General features: G+C 40.3%; 1 protein-coding gene across 1 annotated transcript in view; it reads left to right on the forward strand.

Annotated features, from left to right (window-relative positions):
* Nucleotides 1–5,941: 5,941 nt before the first annotated feature.
* Nucleotides 5,942–20,558, forward strand: part of LCORL (ligand dependent nuclear receptor corepressor like) — a 162,678-nt gene continuing 148,061 nt past the window's right edge. The window contains 1 exon segment of the mRNA XM_044913015.1: nucleotides 5,942–6,098. Within this exon segment, the coding sequence (XP_044768950.1) occupies nucleotides 5,942–6,098 (157 nt within the window).

A 20,558-nucleotide genomic window follows, 5' to 3' on the forward strand; every position in this document is an offset into this window, starting at 1 on the left:
TGTCTCTCTCATTCTCTCTGTCTCAAATAAATAAATAAAATCTTTAAAAAAAAAAAACTTACTGAAAAAATGATTTCTCAGAATTATGAATAATTTTATAGTTAAGTAAGGCATTGAATATTATGCCTTATAATTAAAAATATCAAATTCATACAAAAGTGTTTAGATTTTATTAAATTAGAAATGTATATTATGTTTGTATGTTACATGTTGATAATTCATAATTGAGTAGGTATTTTACAATCCTACTAGTATATTGGGGTTTTTTTGTTCCTAAGTAAAAGAATAGCTTTCATTTTTGGTTAGTATCTCAAAAAATATGACTCTAGTCATACCCCTCTGTAAATTTTATATTTCTCTACTATGGAAACATGAATATTTCAAACTACTCCAATTTATTTGTATGTTTACATCATATTCTATGAAAATAACCCCAGATTAAGAATTAACTGCCCAGGGGCACCTGGGTGGCTCAGGAGGTTAAGCGTCTGCCTTCGGTTCAGGTCATGATCCCAGGGTCCTGGGACTGAGCCTCACGTCGGGCTCCCCGCTCAGCGGGGAGCCTGCTTCTTCCTCTCCTCCCTGCTCCTGCTCTCTGTCGCTATCTGTCTCTCCCTCTCAAATAAATAAACAAAATCTAAAAAAAAAAAAAAAAAGAATTAAATACCCAGTGATCACATAAATCAAGAAACTATTAATTCTGCCAGCAGTTTATGTCTATACTTGGTACTATATGAAAACTATTGATATGCTGGGACGCCTGGGTGGCTCAGTTAGTTAAGCGCCCAACTCCTGATTTTGGTTCAGGTCACGATCTCGGAGTCATGAGACTGAGCCCCGTGTCTGGCTCGGTGCTGCTGAGTGTGGAGACTGCTTAAGATTCTGTCTCCCCTTCTGTCCCCTCCCCACATGCGCCTCTCTCTCTAAAAACAACAAACAAGTAAACTATATCTGTTTTAGGTAGATAATAGTGAACTTGGATGGATATTCATGGTGGTTTGATTATAATAATGACCCCAATTCGCTCACACCTTTCTATATCCATGCCATTTGTTAGTGTCCTCTTATTCAGATTTGGGGCTTGGGCACGTGATTTGCCTTGGCCAATGGAACAGTGGCAAGCAAACAAGGCAAGCGAAGTCTTGAAAATCATTTGCATATTACTCTCTTGTACTTCACATGCTGCCACTATGTAAATAAGCTCTAGCCAGCCTCTGGATGATGGGACATGGCTCAGTCATTCTCATTACCCCAGCAAACAGGGAGCCAAATTCCAGACCAGAGTGAGGCCACCTTGGATCATGCAGCTTCCAGGATTAGCAATTCCAACCAAGATCAGCAGAGCCTCTCCAATCAGCAGAAATGGCAATCTGACTTGTAGACTTTTGAACAATAACACATGGTTGCTCTTTTAAGCCACTAAGTTATGGATTGGTTTATGACACGGCAATAAATAACTGATATAATGTATGTAGGAAATAGAACAAAAACATCTTTCCAAAGAACATTAACATTTTCTTTTTTTTTTTTTAAAGATTTTATTTATTGATTTGAGAGAGAGAGAGAGAAAAACAGCATGAGAGGGGGAGGGTCAGAGGGAGAAGCAGGTTCCCTGCCGAGCCAAGAGCCTGATGCGGGAATCCATCCCAGGACTCTGGGATCATGACCTGAGCCGAAGGCAGGCACTTAACCAACTGAGCCACCCAGGCACACCAAACATTAATATTTTCATATCATGTATCTGTTGTTATAGGAAAATTCCTTTGTGTAACTAGATTTTCAGTGTAGGGGACCATCTTGGATATGACCCTTTTTCTATCCTTGGCTTTATAGATATCCTAAACATTTCTCAAATCAATAAAAAAAATATTAGGCACCAATTAAGTCCCTGGAACAGCACTAGATGCTGAGAATACAAGAGTGAATCAGCTAGACTCCTATCTCTATGTTTATTGAGCTTACACTAAAGTCAAGTTATTGGATTATTATAATATACTTTGTGGTACTTGCCATGGAAAATTCTTTGCTCTTCTAAGTCAAGCTGAGTTCCAAAGTTGGCTCCATTTATGTATTTCATTATATATGGCCATGATCTTTCCCTTCTCTCCAGAAATTCTTCAGCAATGATATTCATTAGTTCTCTTCATTGATATTTCTATTTCTCATTCTTCAGGGGAACACAGTAGCATTGCATTTTCCCATATGCAGTAGACTGCAAAAGTGGCAAATTATTTCTTTTCCCCTATCTGCATCCATTTGCAATTTGTCTTCCAGCTCTTTGTGTTAATATAGCTTGGCTATATGATTTGCTTTAGCTGTTGGAACTGTAGCAAATGTGACTCAAGCTGAAACTTATAAAGTGCTTGTGTACTGGGTCTTGCTCTCTTGCTGCTCTTAGAACACTGTGAATGCAACCCTGTGAACAAGCCAGGGCTAGCCTCTTGATGATGAGGGACACCTGGCCTGATTGCTCTGTTGTCCCAGCTGATAGCTCACTCCCAGAAACAGAGCTGCCTTGCCGACAGGCAGCTAATCACAGATACCTAAGGAAGTGCAGCGCAGGCCAGCAGAAGTGTCTGGCTGAGCCTAATACAAATTGCCATTCCATAGAATCATGAGCTAAATGAATAGTTGATGTTTTAAGCTATTAAGTTTTGGAGTGGTTTGTTATACCCTTAAAGCCATCTGATATATCACTCCCTTGAAATTAGGCATAGCCACATGATTTGCTTCACCCACTTAACTATGTCACTTCTGGCACAAGCCTTTAAGAGCTGGACTGTGATTCTGCATCTTATTTTTCTTGTCATGGTGACTAGGGTGCTTCCAGATGGTGGGGTTTCATAACCCTGGGTCCCTTAATGGACATGGGACAGTCCTCCCCATCCTCCCTGATACTGACTTTTGGAGAACATACGGTTTAAGTAAGAAATCTTTGTTATGATGAACATTGGGTGTTATATGTAAGTGATGAATCACTAAATTCTATACCTGAAACCAATTTTACCATATATGTTCACTTACTAGAATTTTTAAAAATATTTTATTTATTTATTTGAGAGAGAGAGCGAGCAAGCAGGGGGAGCAGCAGAGGCAGAGAGAGAAGCAGACTCCCTGCTGAGCAGGGAGCCCAAGGCGGGACTCCATCCCAGGACTCCAGGATCACGACCAGAGCCGAAGGCAGACGCTCAACCGACTGAGCCACCCAGGCGCCCTCACTAACTAGAATTTAAATAAAAACTTGAAATTAAAAAAAAAAACTTTGTATTAAACCTCTGAGATTTGGGTTTACTGTTACTAAAGCATAACCTAGTCCATTCTGACTAATGTAGAAATTGGTACCCAGGAGGTATAGTTATGACAGAAAACTTAAAATATGTAGCAGTGACTTAGAAACTCAGTGGGTGGTGGCAAGGAGACTATTGTTAGAGTCTGGAAAGTTGGCAATCCATGCTGGCTGTGGTAAAATATTTGCTAAAACTATTCATGTGTGTCTCCCATTCTTCCCCTTTCTAAATAGGAATGTTTACCATGGTTATTTTGTCCCTATTCCAGCACTACATGTTGAGTGTGCATATGTGTATAAACAGGGAGGATAGATACTTTCTCTTTAACAAGAGAAGCTTTATCCTGTTCTAATTTAGGGACTACCAAGCATCACCCAGAGATGCTGAACTTTGAAATTAATGCCATTACTGAATAAAATTTTTGATTGTCTCATTTGTGAAAGGAGTTAAAGTATTTTGTAGTTTAAGTTGAATAACTGTAAATTGATGACCAGAAGAATGAATTGCAGTAAGCATTGGTCAGTTCACCAGTAAATTTGGGTTATCTTCCTTCTGGACAAATAGAATTATACTTCCCTGTCCCTTTGAAGTTAGCATGCCCATAAGATTTGCTTTTGTCAAAGAAATGTGAGTGGAATTGACTTGTATAACTTTCAGGAAGAACCAGTTTGCCATTCATGTTCTTTTTGCATATCATGCAAGTGGGGAAGTTCTAGAGATTGGAACCTTCTCAAGCCTTCTGGTTGCTTGGTGAGAACCATCTGTAGTGAAACTCCTCTGCCTCCCCACCCCAAACCCAGCTCCCCATGAGCAGGCAGGTAAGTAGGAAATATGTTCTTTGTTGCTGTTTTAAGCCCCTACAATTTTTAGATTTTTTGTTACTGCACTATAACCTAGCCCATCCTAACTAATGTAGATTACTGTAAAAGTGATCATGAAAACTTCAAAGGCCGATCATCTTGGCAATTGAGTGGAATCTGTAACTGAAATTATCCAATGATAATTCCCAAAGCACTTTCACTAGTGATTTCACTTGCTTCTTCAATTGTGACCATTCTGGAAAAGGTGACTGTGAAATTCAAATTTCATTCTTTTTTCTTTGTGAAATGTAAAACTACATCTTCACTATTGAAAGGTAATGATGAACAATGAAATACTTTCTCCTAAAAAAAAAGTAAGCAAGCAAGCAAGTAAGCAGGCCAATAAGGATAAGCCACAAAAAAGGGAGGGTGAAACTGAATGCATAGGAGTTTCCAAGAAGAGTAAAGCATATTTCCCAAAGACTTGTGCATAAATTTCCACTAATACACAGTACTTCCCAGCAAACTTTGGGAGTCTTAGCTTTGGCTTGACACCTGCACATATACAGAAATCCATGCACTCTGGTGCAGAAATGAAAAAAATGTCATTGGAGTTTATATCCAATCAAAAGTTTTCACACACACACACAAAAAAAAAAAAAAGAAAGAAAGAAAAAGTTTTCCCTCTCTCTGAAGAAGAAATATTTTCTCTAGCACAGCGTAGAATTTATTTCATCACATTTGTGAAGTGCTAAATCCCGTGCCACCCACTGTACGAAGGTCATGAAAGTGAGAGATGCCAATATACGGACGTCTCAATGGGTCGCTGTCCTACAGGAGCTTACATTTTGCGGAGCATAACAGTTTCTTTTTTTGGAGTTTTCACTCAGCCACACCCAATCCCCCGGTAAACAATTTTCAATGAAAATCCCCTCATCTTTTCCCTAATCCTTGCAAATATTCTCGCTTTCCTAGATCTCTTCACCCTGGAAACTGAAGTCACTGTGGGATCTCTCTCTGGATATATGGCAGTTATTTCTGATGCAGCCGAATGGCCGGCTTGATCTTTCCCTGCGGTGGCGGGATGACAGTGACCCCCAAAGTTTCCAGCACTTAAGGCACAAAGCGCAGCCTGAACCCTAAAAGGGCAGACAACTCCGGCGGTTTCCACCGCTCTTCTTATCGAGGAGCCCAGGGAAGCTAAGGCGACTGGGTCAGATTCGGCGACGCGGGCTACGCAGTCCTGTGCTCAGCGAGTTGGAAGCTAAGCGCACAAGCTGCACAGCGCAAAGAAGTCAAGGCCAGTCTGCAAGCCCACTGTGAGAGAACTGGTGAGTGCCCATTCCTGCTGGACTACAAGGACCGGCATGCATCGCGTAGCGGCGGCAAGCTCCGCTCCGGGGCCCCGGCGCAACGGAGCCTGGGAAGTGAAGTCTCCGGGCGGCCCGAGTCCCGTCGCGAAATCAGAAGGGAGGCGTTGCTAGTCCGCTCCACGCCGGTTTCTGGCCGGGCTCCGAGCCTCTCGCTCCCGCTCAGGATTTTCGCGGGCGGCGGCGGGAGCAGTATGGCTTGCTTGAGTAAACTCCGGGGGGAGGAGGGAGATGGGAGTGGATGGGGAGGCGGGGTCAGCGGAAGCTGCAGGTTGCTTCCTTCTCCTCACGCTCCCTCCCCGCCTCTCCCTGAGGGAGCGGTGGGAGGGGGAGGGAAGGGCATAGGGAAGGTAGTGACACGTGTCAATCAACCCCCCCCCCCCTCCGGGGGGCGCGCGCTCCGGGGCTCGCGCCGAGGGCTCGCGCCCCTGCCTCGTGCCTGCGCCGCTCGTATGTAAATGAGGGCGCGTGACGCGGGACGCAGATGGACAAGGGAAGAGAGAGAATGGCCGCTGCCGCCGCCGCTGCTGCCGCCGCCGCCGCCGCCGCTGCTCAGTGCCGGAGCCCTCGGTGCGCGGCGGAGAGGAGAGGATTCCGGCGGGAACTCGACTCTTGGCGCCACCGCCTCATGCACTGTGTAGGTAAGAGAGACACGGGCCGGAGCCCCGGCTCCGCGCGGCGACGGCTGCCGCAGCCCGAGGAGTTTGTGGCTGAGGGGGTTAGTTGAATCTCCCGTTCGGGTCAGTTCAATGGGGGAGCGCGATGGGAGCGGCGGCGGCGCGGCGGCTCCGGCGCTCGCCTTTTGTCTGGGGGCTTCTCGCCCGGCGCGGTTCGCGCTCCTTCCCTTCTCAGCTCTTGGGCTTCTCAGGAACTGTTAGTTCGGACCCGCTCGCTGAGCCCCCGAGGAAACCGCTCGCTCGCGCTCTCCCCGAAACTCCGCGGCGCCCCTCGCAGCCCGCCGTCCACCCTGTCGGGGGGCAGGCAGCGGCCGGGTGGGTCGGCCTTGGGATAGAGGGGAGCCGGCTGGCAGGGCCGGCGGGAGGAAGGCGGGCTGGTCCGCGCCCCCGCCGGGCGCACACACACCCCCTTCTCGCCGCCGGGGGCCGGGCTGGCGGACGCGGCCGAGTTCCCGGGGACTGGGACCGGGGCGACCCCCCGGGCGCTCGCGGGGCGGGGGTCGCGGGTGGGCCGGCGGGGGGCGAGGGGCAGCGGGGGCGTCGCCCGAGGGGCGGGGGCACCCAACTCTGCCCTCTCGCGCTCGGCGGCGGCGACGCTGTGTGTACCCCTTTAAGAAGGAGCTGCTCGAGCGCTGACGGTTGGGATTTGAAGTTCTTCCTCCCTCTTTGGAAGTCTGGACGGATGGGGGGTGTTGCCATGACGACGGCACCCTTCCCCCCCTCCTTCCCCCCCTCCTTTTCCCCTCGCGGACGCCCGGACGACTCTGGTCTTCTTGTACTGTCATGTGATGGACCCTTCCCTGCACATACACGCACATCGCCCTCCCCACCTCCCATCCCCGTTCTCTTGCAATTCCGTCTTCCCTTTTGGTGGGGTCGGAATCGTTTTGCTACAAACTTCTGGGCTTGGGGCTGTCATTCTGCGGGTTGCTCGGGGTGGCAGGAGATTGTGGGAACTCCCCACCGTGCCGCGGTCGCTTTTTTTTGTCTGAAACGTGTGCGAGGAGCTGTTACCCAGCAGGTTGGTTTAGTGGGCACAGAGGGACTGTGAGGGTTATGGGATGGGGTGTGTTGTGCCTGTTTGTTTTGGAAGGGGGTTGTGGGTTGGAGAGTAGGAATAGAGGTAGAAAGGAAGGTTGCATTGTCTTAAGGAGTGGATGGGTAGCAGTAGCAGTTTGCTCGACTGGCGATTAAATCTTGGCATTTGGAGTTGAGGAGTACCTTATTGCCTTAAGAAAACAACTCTCTTACCTTGTTTCCATCTGTTCTTGCGCCACCTCGCGCCCCTTTTCCCCACACCCCCCTCAGATTTGTTTGGTTAGCGCCTGAAGATCTTTCTTGTTTTTCCCTAGTGAAAAGGAGACCGTGGTAGAATAAACTAGTACAGCTTCAGCTTAGAAATGTGCACTGCAGAATACGGTGGATATAGGAAAATGTACAAGAAGGAAACTTGCTCCGACTAGGAGCATTTAAGTTCACTTTAAGCGGTAAACTGTTTTACCCTTATAAAATATATTTTGGTCTTATTTAAGGAAATATTTTGGGAAATAGCTTTAGTCAAGTATTTATAAGTGATTTTAGTTCTTAGAAAAAGTGAAAAAAAAATTAAAACCCTCAGGGTATTCTTTTATAAAAATGTTAAGCCAAGTGTTGCTAGTGCTTCCTGAATACAAAATGGACCCATTTTTATAATTGCTTACGTAAAGATCTCTTCCACTGACAACCTGTTTAGAAATTGTTGAGTTCCTTTGGTGGGAATCAGGCAGGATGACAGCATTGAAACACTGGCTCACGATATAATTGTGTTAAGTTTTACCGAGGCACACAGTGATTTGTACATGTCTTCGGTCAGTTTTTATGTTTTGGAATACTTTAGGGTTTTTCCCTTTTCTTCTTGTTTAGATACATTAAGTATGGCTCTGTATCACAAAAATATGTGTAGTTTTGAAAAACAGTCAAATTTTAAACACGATTTTGGATTTGATGGAAAAAGGAATTTAGAATATCTTTCTGCCTTACTTACTAAGACACACAAGTAAGATTGGAAGACATTGAAAATTGAGTTGATGTGGTATGTCTAACATGCAATCTCTATATTATATTTTTAATGTAATGTATAACTGTACTGTATTTGAGAGGACATTTTTTCCTGGGCTTTAACTATATTTGAGAGTTGTTTCCCATAGTCCCAGCCAGGAGACCTAGTAAAACCCATCTCATACTTTGTTTTTGTCATTATTTTTACATAAACATTAAAACTCTTTTAAACAGGATATACACTTGTTGATTGTTTTTTTTTTTCAGTATTGTATATGCGAAGCACTTACTCATAGTGTGAATTAGGATTAAATGTAGTTTGTGTGATTATCTTAAATTACCTTTTGCTGTTAACGTGCTTATATTCAATACTTAACTTTGTAAACATATTTACAAAAAAGCCCAAATCTTTTTCCTTTTGCATGTGTGTGAATATTTATATGTGTATTTATATATATATGTTTATATTTCTGTATTGAATATATTCAGTGCTCTTATTGCTTGAAATCATTTTCATAAATTATACTTTCTATAATTTGGAAAAGAAAATGATCCAAAAGTCTTATTTTTATGAGACAGAAATTGTAAGCAATGTCCTAGGCTCATACAGCAAATTAGTATTGAGCCGGTAGTGAAGTTTTAAATCTCAATTCTTAGCCCAAGTTTTTAAAGTAATCTGATTTTTTTTAATAACTCATATAATATTCTAATTTCATAAGGGAAAAAGTTCATTTTAGTTGTCATGACTGCTGGTGGTTAGCTAAGATGCTTAACTCTTGATAAGGAAAGTGATGTTTGCTTTTTCTCTATTTGTGGAACTCATGTCTTTAGGTTAGATTTGTGACTACTCTGACTTATTCTGGTTTTTCTTTTTTACAGTTTAATTGAAAAGTTGTTCTACAAACTCTTATGTCCTAATTAATAGCTCTGTTTATAATGTGCTTTTTATAATTTATTTTTCTATAATCATCCTATACAGTGCTATAATTTTGAGTATGCTCAGCTAACAAATGTTTGCATGCTTATTGGATATAGTAAATAGTATCCTAGTACTCAGTATGACATCGAGTGATAACGGATAAAGTCTTGCGTCTTATGGAATATATAATGCAGTTAGTATCTGGTAAGTCATTAAATTTAAAACAAAGTAAAGTCAAGCATAAAAGAAATGCATTAGCATATTTTAAAATATTACCAGGTCTTATATAGTCTATTAGGATATTCAGTCTGGGAGATAGGCCAAGTTTTTTGTTTTTCTACTTTTTGCTACCTTTTAATTTTGATAAAATTTCAAATTTATAAGAAAAGTTGGAAGAATAGTACAAGGAATTCCTACGTACCCTTACCCACATTCACCAGTTGTATTACATTATGCAGCACTTATCATTCTGGCCTTATATCTATATTTTTCTGAACCATTTGAGGATACTTTAGTGACATCATACCTCTCTACCCTTAAATTCTTCAGTGTATATTTCCTAAAACCAAGGACGTTATCTTACCTAACCACAGTGTAAATTATAAAAACCAGGAGATTTAAAAATGACATAATACTATTATCTATTTCATAATCCATGCTCAATTTTTATCTCTTTTATCTATAAGCTCCCCCTACCTCCTAGTCCTGGATCATGTATTGCATTTGGTAGTACTATCTCTTTAGTCTCTCTTAATCAGGAACACTTCCTCAGCCTTTCTTGTTTTTCTTGACCTTGACATTTTTTAAAAGTACAGTATGGTTATTTTGTAGAATGTCCCTAATTTGAATTTGTCTGTTGTTTTCTCATGACTAGATTGCTTATACATATTTGGCAGAATACCTCTAAAGAGATGTTCTCTCTTTATCAGTACATCATATCTTGAGGTTCATGATGTTGGTTTGTCCCGATGTTGGTGATGCTGGCTTTGAAAATTTGGTTAAGGTGGTATTCTCCATATTTCTCCCTGAAAGTTATTATTTATCCTTTTGTAATTAATAATGTAATTTGTGGGAAAATATTTTGAGGAACAGAATATTAACATAGTCTCACCAATATTTCATCCACAAGTTTTAATATCCATTCATGATTTTCTAACTTCGTCATTCCTTCTCTAATTAGTACTTGGTATTCTGTCATAAAGCAATCTTTCCTATCTCCTCCATTATTTATTTATTTATCCAGTTATTTTTATCAGCATGAACTCATGGATTCTTTATTTAATGGTTAAATCCATTACTGTCATTACTTTGATTCCCAGATTGTCTCAGGTTTGGTCTTTGGGAGCCTCATCAAGCTGGTTCCAATGTTTTTTGACAAATCTCACCTCTTACAACCCCTCTCACCCTCATCTCTCAGATGACTTTTTGAGCACTTCCTTCCTGCCAAAACAAGATATTCCAGGTTCATCTTGTACTTAACCTGTCCCAGCCCCGACATAAACCATTTCTCCAAAGAACCCTCCATTCTTTTTTAGTGGAGAACAGATTTAGATACCAAAACTGAACAGTAGGTTTCAGAACTTTTTGTTGTTGTTGTTGTTGTTTAATTATTTATTTGAGATCGAGAATGAGATAGAGAGTGAGCAAGAGAGCAGTAGCAGGAGAGCAGAGAGAGAGGGGGAAGCAGGCTCCCCTCCGAGCAAGGAGTCGGACGCGGGGCTCGATCCCAGAACCCTGGGACCATGACCCCAGCCAAAGGCAGACCCCCAACCGACTAAGCCACCCAGGCGCCCCAGGACTGTTTTTAAACCCTATTTTTTCTGATGCAGAAGCTAATACTCAGTGTAACTGATTTGCCTAAGGTTGCAACAACAAAACAAAATGGCAAAGATTTGATTAGAATCATTCTATAAACTCCAGTTTCTTTTCTACATACCAGTGTTGTCCAGTAGAAATATAATGGGAGCCAAATATTTTATTTAAAATTTTATGGTAACCACATTTGAAAAGCATATTTTTTAGGCCAATATCCTCAAAATATTTTAACATTAATCCATACAAAAATTATTAATGAGTTAGTTTACATTCTTTTTTTAAATATTAAATTTCTGAAGTTAGACATTTTATACATTTAGCACATCTTAATTTGAACTAGCCGCATTTCAGGTGCTTAATAGCCACATGTGGCCAGGTGGCTACCTCATTGGACAACATAGTTCTATAGTATAGTAGCTCCAGCCAACTCTTGATACCATGGTACCACTTACTTCAAATGTGCTGGTAATAACCAAACCCACAACTTAATTTATCTTTCTCCAGATCTTTTATTTGTATAGAAAATATTGCAAATAAATAGGCTCTGGAGCTAGACTACCTGTGTTTGAAGCCTAGTGTTACCACTTACCAATGTGGACAAGTTACTTAACCTCCCTATACTTCAGTTTCTTATCTGTAAATTGGTTTGAGAATTAGTTATGTTGATATATGTTAATATGTGTCTACCATATAGAAGGCATTCCATAAATAGTATTATTATTAGTGATTTACAGAGGTTATTAGCAGCTTTGAGCTTTATGTTTTTGCCAATAAATTCTTTCTGGTGGGAATGCTGATAAACAATAAAAGGATCATGAGGCGTATTAGAGGAAAAGAGAGTGAGGGCTTGCATGATCAATATTCCAGGGTTATTTTAGAGCCACAGAGTCAGTTTTATTTTTTTATTTTTTTATTTTTTTTTAAAGATTTATTTATTTATTTGACAGAGAGAGATACAGCGAGAGAGGGAACACAAGCAGGGGGAGTGGAAGAGGGAGAAGCAGGCTCCCCGCCGAGCAGGGAGCCCTATGCGGGGCTCTATCCCAGGACCCCGGGATCATGACCTGAGCCTAAGGCAGACGCTTAATGACTGAGCCACCCAGGTGCCCCAAGAGTCAGAGTTTTAGAATCACAGTATATCACTTAGCATAATCCTGTCTTTTCATATATGGGGAGATCAGAAGAATGATGCCTTCCTACATTCTAAGGCATCTTTTGGCTTTGGAGTACCTGAATACAAGAAATTAGTTTAAATTCATTTTAAAAATCTGTATCATACTAGATCATCTGCATTGCTGGTTTTATTGTGTTTCAGTCTAGTTTATAATCTATATTAAGTCATTATTTGGAATACCTATTTTGGTTTTTTAGTTTACAAAGCAGTAGCATCTCTCATTTGTCTTTCTTCATCAAGTAAAAACTCATAATCATATTCAATTAGTTGATCATAGTTTATCAGACTGCTTTTCCCCCATTTGTCTAGCTGCTTCTTTACAGCCCATACATTTTCATCTGCTTTTACTTCTCTTTTATACACATTGCCCCAAATTCCCGACTGTCTTTTTAGTTATATCTTCTACCCTGCATCCTCAGTCACTTTTAAAAATCAATTATAACCTAGAGTCTTTTCTATTTATTGAAAAACAAGTCTGAGACCTTTCTTCATTCAGATTGGCCAGTTCTTTTCTGATGGGTATGTGCAGGGTGTGTATGTAGGAAGTAACTTCGGTAGTCTTCATATTTAAGTAGTCAGCCATTTAGGGACAAGGGACTGGGTCTTCACAAGTGATAGAAAGGACTAAGAATTCAGAGAATATGGTTTTTTTCTTGGCTTTAATCATTATAGCCTTTGGCACAAGTCATTTATCTGTAAACTAGGATAATATCTGTCCTCATATGTTCACTCTTTTTTGTTTTGGGGAAAGGTTTGTAATACTTATATAGTAGTGGTTTCTGGCTGAAGATATAAATTAAGGTATTAGGTATAAATTAAGGCATTAGCAGCATAAAGAATATAACTTAAATCCATGGAAATGAATTAGATCACCTAGGGGTAAAGGATAGTATAAGTAGAAAGGAGTAGAGTACTCTATACCATGCCTTAAGAAATCTTAACATTCTTTGGGCAGAAGAAGGGGAGCCTCAAAATAAGTCCACTGAACTTTTACACTAAAAAGTAAGGCAATTAGCTATAAGTAGGAAAACCAGGAGATAGTAGTATCACCAAATCTAAGGAGAGGAGTGTTACAATAAGAAAGGATTGTTACATGTTGTTGAGATGTTAAAAGTACCTTCAAACAGGGAAGTATACATTGTTTTTGGCAACATGTAGGTTCTAGGTGACATTAACTGGTAATTTCAGCACTGTGGTGGGGAAGGAAGCCATATTGTAATAGACTAGAAAATAATTAAGATGTATATAAGAGGAGATAACATTTGTAGTAGACTACTCATTTGAGAAGCTACATTTTGAGGAAAAACAGATAAATGAAGCAGTAATTGGAAGAACCTGGGGTTTAGGGATGTTTGTTGGTTTGGTGAGAGATAACCATTATGATGGGGAATGCTTTTTTGAATCAATAATTGATGATTACTTTTTATATTATTTGAGACTTGAATGCAGCAAGATACTGAGACAGATAAATAGAATGGGCTGGGTTTGACTCACTGAATGTGAACTATAAAAGTATCTCTTGGGGCACCCCGGTGGCTCAGTCGGTTAAGCAGACGTCTGCCTTTGGCTCAGGTCATGATCCCAGGGTCCTGGGATTGAGTCCCACATCGGGCTCCTTGCTCAGTGGGGAGCCTGCTTCTCCCTCTCCCTCTGCCTCTCCCCCTGCTTGTGTACGCTCCTCTCTCTCTCTCTGTGTCAAATAAATAAAATCTTTTAAAAATAAAAATATCTCTTTTTTCTTCAAAAAATATTTTCCTAATTAAGTTCGTCACTAAGATATGTGCAGAATTAGTGTGTCACACAATTTAAAGGAATGATTTTTTTCCACTTAATTTACTATTGTCAGTTAATCATCAAATATCGTGAGTCCTACTGTGTGCCAGTTGATGGGGTGTGATTCTGTGTTTCTTCCTTACTGGGTTCTGAACTGGAAATAGACTTAGGAATCAGAGATTAAAATACTAACTTTTTAAACAGTAGGTGGTATGGAAGAACATGGCTTGGAATTGAGGCCAAATCAGACTTCTTTACTCCCTGTCCTCCTGAACTGAACTTACCAACCTATCAAAGATAGAGCAGCCAGCAGGGAACTCTGTGCCCTGTAGAGCTTGGTAAGTTTATCATGTGATTTGCTTATTGGTAGGTATGACCATCTAGGCGGAGTGAGACGGAGGCTTGCCATGCATGAAGAATGACCTTTAAAACATTAATTCATCCCACTAGGAACAACTATCAAGATGTTGCCAATATTAGTCATTCCTCTTTGCTTTGGGAGGCCTGAATAAAGGGTAGAGAAAAGGGCAGAAGCTTCTTTCAAAATACTTCCCCTAACCATGTGGAAATTGTTGGGAGAGGTGGGTACTGTGGGTGGGTAAAAAGCTTATTGTATACACTAGGAATAGGGCTTAGACTTTGCTTTTATTAAAGCACTGACAGTTATCAGGAATGTTAAGTATTAGAGCTTGTATAATAGAAAGAAGAGGGAGCAATTAATTTTGATTTGAAATGATGGGGCTTCCAGAGATTGAGTGAAAGCAGGAGTTGGCAAACTTTTTTTTTTAATATTCATTATGCTGTACTTTTCATCTCCTGACTTATTTATTTTATAACTAGAGGGTTATACTTCTTAATCCCCTTTACCTATTTTGCCCATCCTTGCACCTACCTCCCCTCTGGCAATAACCAGTTCTCTGTATTTAAGGGTCTGGGTTTTTTTGTTTGTTTATGTTTGTTTTGTTTTTTAGATTCCTCATATAAGTGAAATCATGTGGTACTTGTCTTTCTCTGTCTGACTTACTTCACTTAGCATAATATCCTCTAGGCCCATCAGTGTTGTTGCAAATGGTAAGATTTCATTTTTTTATGACAGAGTAATATTCTAGTGTGTGTGTGTGTGTGTGTGTGTGTGTGTGAGACATCTTCATCCATCCATCAATGTACACTTGGATTGGCTGTTGTAAATAATGCTGCAGTAAACCTAGGGGTGCATATATCTTTTTGAATTAGTGTTTTTGTTTTCTTTGGGTAAATACCCAGTAGTGGAATTACTGGATCATATGGTGTTTCTATTTTTAGTTTTTTGAGGAACCTCCGTACTGTTTTCCACAGTGGCTGCACCATGTTACGTTTCAGGCAATAGTGCCTAAGCATTCTCTTACTCCATATCCTCTCCAGCACTTGTTATTTCTTTTTCTTTCTTTCTTTTCTTTCTTTTTTTTTTTTTGTTAACACGTAATGTATTATTTGTTTCAGAGGTACAGGTCTGTGATTCATCAGTCTTACACAATTCACAGTGCTCACCATAGCACATACCCTCCCCAATGTCCATCACCTGGCCACCCCATCCCTCTCTTATTTCTTGTCTTTTTGATACTAGCCATTCTGACTGTGCGGTCATATCTCATTGTAGTTTGATTTGCATTCCCCTGATGATTAGTGATGCTAAGCATCTTTTCTTGTGTCTGTTGGTCATCTGTATGTCTTCTTTGGAAAAATGTTTATTCAGGTGATCTACCCATTTTTTAATTGGATTTTTTTGGGGGGGGGCGGTGTTGAGTTGTTTATGTTCCATATATATTTTGGATTTTAACCCCTTATCAGATATATCATTTGCAAATATCTTCTCCCATTCAGTAGGTTGGTTTTTTTGTTTTGTTGATAAGGTTTCCTGTGCTGTACAAAAGCTTTTTTTGTAAAGTGTGGGATAATAAATTTGGTCTCTGTTGCAACTACTCAACTTTACTGTTAAAGTGCAAAAGCAATATATAAATGAATGAACATGGCTGTATTCCAGTAAAAAATTATTTACAAAAATAGCCAGATGTGGCCTACAGATCATAGTTCACTTATCCCTAAGTTAAATGATCCAGCAGGAGAGTAGGGTGGAGGGAACAGGCAGAGGGATAGTATAAGCAAAAGTATAGAAGTCTAAATAATGATATATTCTGAAAATATTCAGCATTCTAGTGTCATTGGAGTATAAGGTGGGAGTAGGGAGTGGGACTGGAAGTATAAATTATGGCCTCTATAAGGAAGAAATTATTAGTCTTGAGGTTTTTTTTTTTTTTTAACGGGTAATAAGCATGATCAGATAAGTTGGCTTATGTTCATTTTGAACATCTGTTGGTTCAGGTTTGAGGGTTTTTTTTGTTTGTAATATTTTTAAGAAGCTCAAATTGAAGCAGCCCTTTTAAGTCAAAACTGGGAAAATGAGCAATCTCCACTTCACTATATTAATTAAGATGTTGGATAGCTGAATCGCAAATGGCACCCTTCTTTTCTGCCTGGGGTCTGAACAACTTGAAAAATAAGGAAAAAGATGGGAGCCAAAATATCACTTCTGCTGATGAGACCAGGATAGAGGAAGAGCTTGGTGGGAGAGTCATATGGTCTGGCATTGGCCAACTTATCCACCTAGTCCTAGGCATACTAGGAAAGCAGAGCAAAATATGAGTTCTCTGCAGGTATGTTTTCCCAATAGTTCACTCCCAACGGAAAAGGAAGCAGAACTTAGCTCTGTCTACTCAGTTATTCCTTACAAAATCACCAATCAGATCATGCAGTTAGTTCACTTCCCTAGGGGTGAAAAGAGGCTCATATTGTGCTTGTGAAGAATCCTTCCTCATGGAAACAAGGAGCAAGGAAAGGTGTTATTCCTCCAACAGTCCAGGCTTTTTTGCAGTTATATCTGTAGGTAAGTTCAACTGTTATTATACTGAAAAGTCAAAATTCATATTCTGGATATTTAAAGAAATATTTAATTCTAGTGTTTGAAACAACCATATTTTTTAAACTCTTTTTTTTTTTTTTTTAAGATTTTATTTATTTGACAGAGAGAGACACAGCGAGAGAGGGAACACAAGCAGGGGGAATGGGAGAGGGGAAAGCAGGCTTCCTGCTGAGCAGGGAGCCTGATGCGGGGCTCGATTCCAGGACCCTGGGATCATGACCTGAGCCAAAGGCAGATGCTTAACGACTGAGCCACCCAGGCGCCCCTTAAACTCTTTTTTAATGAACTAGATTTTCTACCTGTGTAAGATACTTAAATAAAATCCATGTTTGGTGAAAAAGGAAAGACAATACTAACTTCTTTATCAAGTGACTTTAAATTTAGAAAGAATAGAGCACTATTTTTTTTAAGTGAAAAAAGCAGATACTTTGATAAATAGATTATGCTTTTAATCAGCTCTGATTATGGGTGCTTATGTAGTTTATTGACTGGTATCTCTTTCTTTAAAATGTCATCAATTCTTCTTCATCCTCTTCCTCTTCCTCTTCTGAACAATTCAGTAGTAAAACCATCAGGTGGGACCAAGCAAGGGTAGGTGTCTACACTGGATGGGATATGTGGTAGAGAGAGGAGTGGAATGTCAGAGGCTGACAGGAATAAGGAGGGTCCCGATGTGGGTTGATGGAGTTTCAAGAGGTGAGGAGTAATGTGCCTCGAAGGGCATGCTGGTGCAAGTTGTCAGAGTCCCAGCAGGGTATCTGTGAAGAATAGTAGACTTGGTATGAGGGAGGGTTGGTTGTTCTATTAAGGGTTGTCCAGACCTGAACAGGATAAGAGGATAAAGAGGGCATCTACTTGGAGGTGGGGTGGGAAAGAAAGGCATCCGTGTAGGACAGTAGCCTGATGTGGGTGTATTGAGGCTCAGTTGGATGAGGAGGGAGTTGATGCATAGAAACATCCCAGTGTAAGATGTCAGAGCCTGAGGGTGGGGAGAGGAAGGCATCCCAATGGAGGGTCAGCTCAGTATAGGTAGGATGTTAGAGCCTGAGCAGCTGGAGGATATTCTTGTCGGGGGGGTGCCAGGCATGAGGAATAGGGGCCTGAACAAAGTGAGGAAGTTATATACACGGAGGAGGCGTGAGGGTAGGCGTGAGAAGGGTGAGGAAAGTATCCCTGTAGGGAAGGGGAGACAGCCACAATTGGAGATTGGTTATACACAGGGAGACTGGTCAAAAAAATAAATATTAAAGATAATGGGAGCCAGGCCTCTCACTGTCTGAGAGGGGAGTTTCAAAAATGGAATTGGAGAAAACTAGAAAGTTCTCTGTGTTGGACTGGAAATGAGATATTGGTGTGAACTCATGGTTTTCATTATATATAGATTAGAAATGTAGTAAATGTGTGTGTATATATACACACTTATGCCCTATTGTTCACTGAGAAGGGGCCTAGGAACAGTGACAGTCCAATAACATTGTACATAATGTATCATTGTTAATTTCCTGATTTTAATGGTTATATTCCTAAGAATGCTTTTGTAGGAATTACTTGTTAAAGAATTCAAGGGTGGGGCGCCTGGGTGGCTCAGTTGGTTGGGCGACTGCCTTCGGCTCAGGTCATGATCCTGGAGTCCCTGGATCGAGTCCCGCATCGGGCTCCCTGCTCGGCGGGGAGTCTGCTTCTCCCTCTCCCACTCCCCCTGCTTGTGTTCCCTCTCTCGCTGTGTCTTTCTCTGTCAAATAAATAAATAAAATCTTAAAAAAAAAAAAAAAAAAAAAGAATTCAAGGGTGGTGGGACATGATGTAGGCCATTTACTCTCAAATAGTTGGAAAAATAAAAGTTTGTATCCTACTTAAAACATTCTCTATAAATTTAAAATTGTTACAGGAGCGCCTGGGTGGCTCATTCAGTTAAGCGTCTGACTTCGGCTCAGGGCATGGTATCAGGGTTCTGGGATCAAGCCCTGCATCAGGATCCCTGTTCAGTAGGGAGTCTGCTTATCCCATTGCCTCTCCCTCTGTTCTCTCTGTTTCTCTCTCTCTCTCAAATAAATAAAATCTTTAAAATAAATACAGTTGTTACAAAGTAAAAGTAAGTATTTAAAAGCAATGTTATGAGTCAAAATATTACATTCTCTTGAATTAATCGCTTTCAGCCCTTAAAAAACCAGACAGTAATATATAAATTGTCTTACAGGTTTTTCAACACTAAGAATTGCCTTTTGAAATAATGATAGCTAATATCTGTGAGTGCTTACCATGTGTCATATACTATGTGTATGTGTATTAATCACATTCAGTTTTCACATGTGAAATAATACAATTTTTATCTTCATTTTACCGATTAGAAAACTGAGGCTTAGAGAAGCTGCCCAAGACTTTCCATGTAGGAAATATGAAGGTAGAATTCACATCCAGGTCTTTATTACTCTCTTGGTCAAACCTGGTTAAAAAATTAACAGGTCTGATCCTTCCTAATCAGATAGTTGTGTCTAAAGCTTTAGTAAGATAGTGCTGTTTTCTCTTTGATTTCAGAATGCTGAGTTTCAAAGGTAGGGAAAAGGTTCTAGACCACCTCAGCACTTGGTTCTTGGTGAGAGAATAAGAGAGAATAGGGCCTTCTGTTATTTAAATACACATATCTGAATTAAAGGTTCTATTAAGGTAGATTAATCAGAAATAACATACCCAAATTTCTTTCTTTGTCATCTATTGGGAATAGCGGGTGGTAAGAGCATAGAGTTAGTGGGGCAAGGATTTTCCCCAGCACAGATTGTCAGTGTTTTTAGTCTGGATATAAAGTTGTTCTCTATCCCAGTTCCAAGAATGATGACCATCTCCTTTCCATCTCTTTTGAACTTTTCCAAAGAATGGTAAATGATCAAATAGAAGATAGCTAATGACAATTTATCGTTACATTTTAATTCCCCTTTGCTTCTGTTCCCCTATACTCATTTAGAGTATAGGAAAATAGTGCCTGGTAAGTTTTTGTTGTTGTTGTTAAACACACCAACATTATGACATCAGCCTAATCATTACCTATATTTTCTCCTTTGCCTTATTACTTGACCTTTTAATATTTCCGCTCTGGCATCAGTATAACTTACAAATGGAATAGAATATCCCTATGAGTATACATTAGCTTATTTATCTAACTTATCTTACTAAGTTATCTTCTTTATCTTCACTCTTCTCGTCAGTCTGAACCCACAGATCCTTTCATCCTCTGTTACAGAGTTTTTTTCTGACCCTCTCATTCTTTAGACCTATTCTAAAATTGCCCCTTTATTTTATATCAGGAATAATAGGATTTTCAGTGTTGAAGGAAGCATGGTCCTCTGCTATGATCCTGTTGTACATCTCTTCCTCATAATTTTTTTTCAGTAAGTATTTACAGGGTCAAGCATTGTGTTAGGGGACTCAGATGCATTAAATTGTTTTCATGAAGCACAGGCTTGTAGATTACACAAGGTTTTTTTACTATAATAAATGCTGTAATAGAAGCATATAGAATATTAACATTGTGATATAAAGGAGGAGAGTGATCAGGTTTCCTTGTATTTGTCCAATGGTCATAGGATGATTGTGGGATATGAGAAAAGAGAAAGAGAAGATGAGTCATGAAGAAACTTCTAAGTGGAATATAATAGTAATATTATTGTTATTTTTAATTATTTTACTTTGGATTAGGCATTAAATGCTTACACTCGAGTTCATTTGATTTTCACAACAGTTATATAAATAAGAACT

This window comes from Neomonachus schauinslandi, chromosome 2 (genome assembly GCF_002201575.2).
Source record: "Neomonachus schauinslandi chromosome 2, ASM220157v2, whole genome shotgun sequence".
Lineage (NCBI taxonomy): Eukaryota > Metazoa > Chordata > Mammalia > Carnivora > Phocidae > Neomonachus > Neomonachus schauinslandi.